A 6,301-nucleotide genomic window follows, 5' to 3' on the forward strand; every position below is an offset into this window, starting at 1 on the left:
CCGCAAGCCTGCACCTCAAAGATGGAGCCATACCGAAGTTTTATAAGGCGAGATCCCTTCCTTATGCTCTACGCGATAAGGTATCTTTAGAGCTGGACCGACTTGTTTCCCTAGGTGTTTTATCGCCAGTCAGTCACTCGGATTGGGCAACGCCCATAGTGCCGGTGCTAAAGAAAGATGGCTCTGTACGCATTTGTGGCGATTTTAAAGTTACATTGAACCCTGCATGCGCAGTCGAACAGTATCCGATTCCCGTAATCGAGGATATGTTCGCAGCTTTAAGCGGCCTTGAATGCTTCAGTACCCTTGACTTGCGAGACGCTTATAGCCAGGTGCCTCTAGATGAAGCCGCTCGCAAACTTTGCGTAATCAATACGCATAAAGGGTTATTTTGCTATAATCGTCTTCCATTCGGAATATCGTCGGCACCGTCGATTTTCCAGAGAAAAATTGACGCGATTATCAGTGATTTACCCGGTGTTCAAGCCTACCTTGATGACGTAATCGTGTCGGAGAAGGAGTGCGATAACGGAAAGCGTTTGAAAACTGTCTTAGAGCGTTTTCGAGAGCATGGCGTCAAGTTACGATATGACAAATGCAAATTTAGGCAATCGGCAGTCATGTATCTCGGACATCGCATTGACAGCGAGGGCCTCCATCCAATAGAAAAGAACGTGGAAGCTATCATGCGCACACCTTATCCGCGGAATGTGACAGAACTGCGGTCATTTATCGGAATGTTGACGTTCTATGCAAAGTTTTTGCCAAGCATGTCAACGCACCTAGCACCACTGTATCAGCTATTGGAAAAGAACGCGCGGTGGCAATGGAAAGCACCGCAAGAGGCTGCTTTCGACGAAGCAAAAGAACGTCTGAAAAATGCCCAAATTCTTGTGCATTTTGACCCCACAAAGGAACTCAAACTAGAGTGCGATGCATCGTCGCTCGGGGTCGGGGCAGTTCTGTTTCACTGTATCAACAACGTAGACAGACCTATCGGTTTTCGCTCAAGGACACTGACCCAAGCAGAGCGGAACTACTCCCAGTTAGAACGTGAAGCGTTGGCACTGATCTTCGGTGTAACAAAATTTCGGGACTATCTTCTAGGTCGTGAATTTACGTTGGTCACGGATCATCAACCACTCGTGGGCCTGCTGAGACCTGACCGCCAGACACCGACCATGGCGGCTGCGCGAATTCAACGCTGGGCGCTGTACCTCGGAGGCTACAAATACAAACTTCAGTACGTTCCCGGGAAACAACTGCTCAACTCGGATGCTCTCAGCAGACTACCACAGCAGGCGACCGGAGATGGAGGGGAAGGTGAGCCCCCGGAATATGTCCTCGCACTAGAAAGCCTAGATGAAGGTTTGGTCTCAACGCGTGAACTGAAGGACTTAACAGCCGTAGACTCGACATTGCGTAAGGTGCAACATTACGTGTTGCGTGGTTGGCCACCAAGCAAGACAAACGTACAGCCAGATTTGGCACCTTATTATGAACGTAGGCTAGAATTGTCCTTGGCCCACGACCTCGTATACTGGGGTAATCGCGTCGTCATACCAAGTGATGCCCGAGAGCGTTTCCTGCAACTGCTTCACGAAACCCACCAAGGATCATCGGCTATGAAAGCCGTGGCACGCTCACTATTTTGGTGGCCAGGGCTTGACCGCGACATAGAGCAGCGCGCGGCTAATTGTGAAATTTGCATAGCAAGTTTGCCTATGCCACCGGCTGCACCTCCCGTAAACTGGCCGAAGACGCAAGAAAACTGGTCGCGGATACATATTGATTTCGCAGGACCGGTAGCCGGGAAGATGGTGCTAGTGGTAGTGGACGCGCACTCCAAATGGATTGAAGCGTTTCCTATGAAGCATGCAAATGTGGAAAGTACAATAAGGGCTCTGAGGAGTATATTTGCCCGCTTTGGTGTGCGACGTACAATTGTCTCAGACAATGGCACACAGTTAACGAGTAAGGAATTTGCCACATTTGCAGCCAAAAACAACATTACGCATCTGTGCACGGCACCCTTTCATCCACAGTCAAACGGAGCTGCTGAAAGAGCGGTGCGAACGATAAAGGAGGGCATTCGGAAAATAACGGGAGGCGATCTTGACGAGAAATTGGTACGGCTACTGTTCAACTATAGAAGAACGCCTCTTAAGACTGGTAAATCGCCTTCAGAAATGCTCCTCGGGTATCAAATAAGATCGCGTCTAGACACCTGCTTCCCTGTGAATATTACAGGTCCAAATGACGAGAGCGACGACAGGACACTGCCGCCAGACAGCAGTGTTTACGTCCGCAATTACGGACAGGGGGAGAAGTGGATCCCTGGTCGGGTCAAATCGGCGACAGGAGCACGGATGGTAACCGTAGAGACTCCCAATGCCATCGTCAAACGGCACGTCGACCAAGTACGCCGCCGCTCGGATTCATCACCAAGGTATCCGGTCAACGATACGGCTGCTGGTGGTCCAGGGACCAACCAGACGCCAGGTCCAAGCGCGGCCGCCAATGGAACCACTCCCTTGGAAGCGGCCGCCCCGGATAGTACTTCAGCTACTGCCCAAACTCCGGAAAGCAACACTGAACCTCGCAACCCTCCTCTCCTAACTACCGCAGGTCCGGCCGAAGATTCGCAGCAAGTCCTGCGTCGGTCAACAAGGCAGCGCAAGCCAGTGCAGCGGTTCCATTTTTGAGGAGAGGGCAGTGTTGTGTCTGCGTCATACCGAGTTCTGCGCATGCGCAGTACGTGTCATTTTCTTCTCCTCGCTTCCACATCCTCTCCCACTTCGGGGATAAAAGCAAACCTACGCCCCCAAATAAACGCTTTGTATGTTCGAGCTGGCTGTGCCTCGTAACTTCTCCGGCCCGCGTGCCGTGGCTATGCTACAGGGGGCCACCTTTTTCGCTCGCTTTGCTGGCGCTTCTATGGGTGCGCTCGGCAGAGGCGCTTTATTTAGATGCATATTTGCCGCTCACCTGCTTAAAACGACTCTATTTGATTGCAGGAACGTCCCTTTCTGTTTCTGCCGACATTCCGAGCTATAATTCGACTCGAGACCGCATGAGTGTATTAATTGAGAGCTCAAGCAGCCGTCATCTCAGCGTATGGTTTCATTAGACTCTAATTTTGATATTTACGGGAAACTCGGGCAATACATTTGCATACTTACTGAAAGTGTCAAAGTGAGCATCGTGTAACATGCGTTCAGAGGAGTGCTCTAGCACTCCTCTGAATAAGCTGTGGCTGAGCCTCCACAGCTGCCAACATGTACAAATGCATTGCCCAATCTGGCAAGTGTCAAGGCACAATTTGAGAGGTTCTATAATCGATTTCTGTATTGTGTTAGGAGTGCAATAGCCAGAGAAAACTGCATTCGCTTTCCCTATTTTTATTGTAAGAGAAGTAATTCCCAGCATTATAAGCAGATCGTTTATCTCGATTGTTTAAGGAAACAGGTAATTATATATTTGAATGGTTAAAACAAAACAAAAAATGTAAACAGAAAAGTTAGAAGCAACGCAGAAACACATGTCTGTTCCCTTCAGCAGATGCACACGGTTGCAAGCACGTTGCAAGCTTGGGCCGTATCGACTATCCCGCCGTCGGTTGCTCCGCAGATGTTTGGTTTCGCGTCACCGTGCGCCGCTCTATATTTGAAGTCGCGTAGAAGTCGCGGAAGATGTGCCTTCATTAGATCATTCGGCGGGCGGTTGTTTGCACCAAGAGTTTTAACATTTGCCCCCTCAGCTGGCAGAACAACGCAGGTAGCTCACACAAGCTTCGCGAGCTTTCTCAAGTTGCGCGACTTGCTGCTGTCAGACCTTCTTTGTTTGCAGAACTGTCGCATCCTCATCGCAACATAGGAATTAAGAAGATGCACTGCAATATCTACGTTGTGCTCAGCACATGGAAATCCAATGCGATGCTTATCAAGCATTTCATCGATGGTGAGGTTGTAAGCATCAGGCTTTTCAGCATGTTTCCGGAAAACTGCTTCGGATCTCTCCAGCATTTGAAATATGTGAGTAGCCGGGTGCAGCAGCCGGCCTCGTGTCTTGAGGTTTACAAGAGCAGCCTCCGGTCGATCAGAAATTGAGTCTGACAATACCAGTCCCCGCCGACATTCTTCACACGATGTTGATTTGAGAAGCTTTCGGCAGAGGTATCCTGTCACGTAATAAATTATGCAATCTGCTTCTTCTGGCCTTGTGTAGTCATGGTCGAGAACCTTCTCGCACTCCATTTCGCTTTCAACAAGGCCGTCAAGTTTTTTTTAAGTTCTTCCAGTTTGGTCTCTTTCAGTTGATTTGAGCTGAAATACGACTTCAGGTCCGAAAGCGACAAATCTCGCTGCTCGTTGCCGTCATCTTGGACTTTACAGTTTCCAAACTTTGGAGGTTTTACCAGGCTGTAGATTGTCAGCATATTGTACAGTTGTAGGAATGTCGGCATGGACGGGTGATCATTCTGTCCACCTACTTGCCGGATGGTACCAAAGAAACGCTCCAATACACTTGATTGAATTTTGATGTCAGCACGTATTTGAACTCGCACTCTTCTGAAAGGTACGTTGTAAGTGCCAGCGTCGACTGAACTGTGACACGGAGGCCTTCGAACGTTGACTCCGTAAGAAAGGCATTTTTCTGTATTTTGCTTAGTACACTTCCCTTTCCCATGTATCCAGCCACCGTAAAAATGCATGTAGGATTTCTATGTCGCGGCTGCCCGCTTTTATTCCTTCCGCTGGGAAACTTCTGTTCAGTGCGTCAAAGAGGTCGTTGAACATGAGTGTAAATTTCACTGTCCCTTTCACATTTTCTAGGCCAAGCATGCCGCGCTTAGAGTAATACTCGAGTCCATCCGCGACACTCCTGCTGAAGAGTTGGGTGGCAAGCTTTACCCTCATCATCTCGGTAGTAGTCGGGTTGAGATGAGAGAAAGAAAGCTTGGGACATACTCTTAGACAGCCTGGGTCGTTGGTGTCTGCCACATAAAGCTTGTCGTAGTGGGCCCACAATATTTGCTCACCGCTCAACTTCAGGGCCTTTTGTGCTAGCAGACGATTACGAACGCATTTGATTAGATGCGGAGCATCCGAGAAGACGAACACTTTCCGGTTGTCATCAAGAGGGTGTACGAATGCGTAGCGGGTGTCTTGAAGGTTGCCACTGATATTGAACTCCTTCCACATGCGGCGATTCGTCGCGGCACCGTCGCACACAATTGCGTCCACATACACGCCTGCATCCTCCAGATGGACGATTGCCTTCATTATAAGTTGGGCGAGGACGGTTTCACGGGTCGGACCTTTACTAGCAAAAACGGCGATTGGCTGCGAATGCTTGTCTCCGAACGAGCGGAACATGAGCACCAGTCCATGGTCGGCCAATTCTTCGCTTGGTGGTCCTTCCTCGCCATAGTCTGCAAAGCCTGAATAAGTCATGGTTTTCGACTGGACTGCCATGTCTTTGCGAACTTGAATCTCGTCAAAGACGAGGATTCCGTGCCGCCGAAAAGAATCTTTTGTGCTCATCTTTTTCTTGAATGCATTAAAGAAATTTTGGTTGAACCCACTTTTCGTTCGTACCATGCTCAGATATCTTCTCACGGTCGATACACATGGGAGGGGAAGTATCTCATTATCCCTTAGAAACTTATACATTGCAGGGCGAAGGATGTGTAGAAGAAGGCACAAGAGTAACCACGACTCTGTGTAACGCCGCTTCTTTTTAGTAGTGGCTTTCGCAGCTGACAGGCACTCTTGAATGAGAGTTCGCTGGGTTTCTGGTAAGTTCAGCTGGTCAAGTCTCCCACCTATACCCTCATGAGTCAGTGCTTTGAACCTATGCTTCTCCTTTTTTACTTGTTCTTCTAGCTTTCGGACGCGCTTAATCAGGCGGTTTCTCGATTTTCTGAGCGCATATCTAGCACTTCTCATGGCAGCCACGTTTTCAGGGCTCCCTGAAACTCGAAGTCGCTTGTATGGTCTGCGCTGTTCCTTCCTTGCAAAAAACCTTTTCTGATGAATTTGAAGCGTATGCCGCAAACCCGCACACCTACTACACGTGGTTTGGTTAGTTTCGACGCTTATAAAGCATTCCGTGTGACGCCATTTCCCATGAACATCAGCACGCGCGTTATGCGGGCGCACGTGAGGATACGCACTCACATCAGGACCTCCAGCACATACGTTTAAGTCGTCCAGCGTCTGCAAGGCATCTTGCAGATCTTTCAGTGTTGACAGCTGGCGCGCAATACGAAGTTCTTCTAAAGAAATGATTTTCCCCA

At 49.2% G+C, this 6,301-nt stretch overlaps 1 protein-coding gene across 1 annotated transcript; it reads left to right on the top strand.

Moving 5' to 3' along the window:
• Nucleotides 1-777: 777 nt before the first annotated feature.
• LOC119431882 (uncharacterized) lies at nt 778-2,843 on the top strand. The gene is made up of 2 exons (XM_037699325.2): nt 778-1,323; nt 2,251-2,843. The coding sequence occupies exons 1-2, from the start codon at nt 1,182-1,184 to the stop codon at nt 2,703-2,705; spliced, it is 597 nt and encodes a 198-aa protein (XP_037555253.1). The 5' UTR covers nt 778-1,181; the 3' UTR covers nt 2,706-2,843.
• The last annotated feature ends 3,458 nt before the right edge of the window (nt 2,844-6,301 follow it).

The sequence above is a fragment of the Dermacentor silvarum genome, chromosome 10, assembly GCF_013339745.2.
Source record: "Dermacentor silvarum isolate Dsil-2018 chromosome 10, BIME_Dsil_1.4, whole genome shotgun sequence".
Lineage (NCBI taxonomy): Eukaryota > Metazoa > Arthropoda > Arachnida > Ixodida > Ixodidae > Dermacentor > Dermacentor silvarum.

Coding starts and splice junctions, on each gene's coding strand:
- LOC119431882 (XM_037699325.2), top strand. CDS start 1,182: ATGGCGGCTGCGCGAATTCAACGCTGGGCGCTGTACCTCGGAGGCTAC. Junction 1,324..2,250: donor GACCGGAGATGGAGGGGAAG/GTGAGCCCCCGG, acceptor TGAATATTACAG/GTCCAAATGACGAGAGCGAC.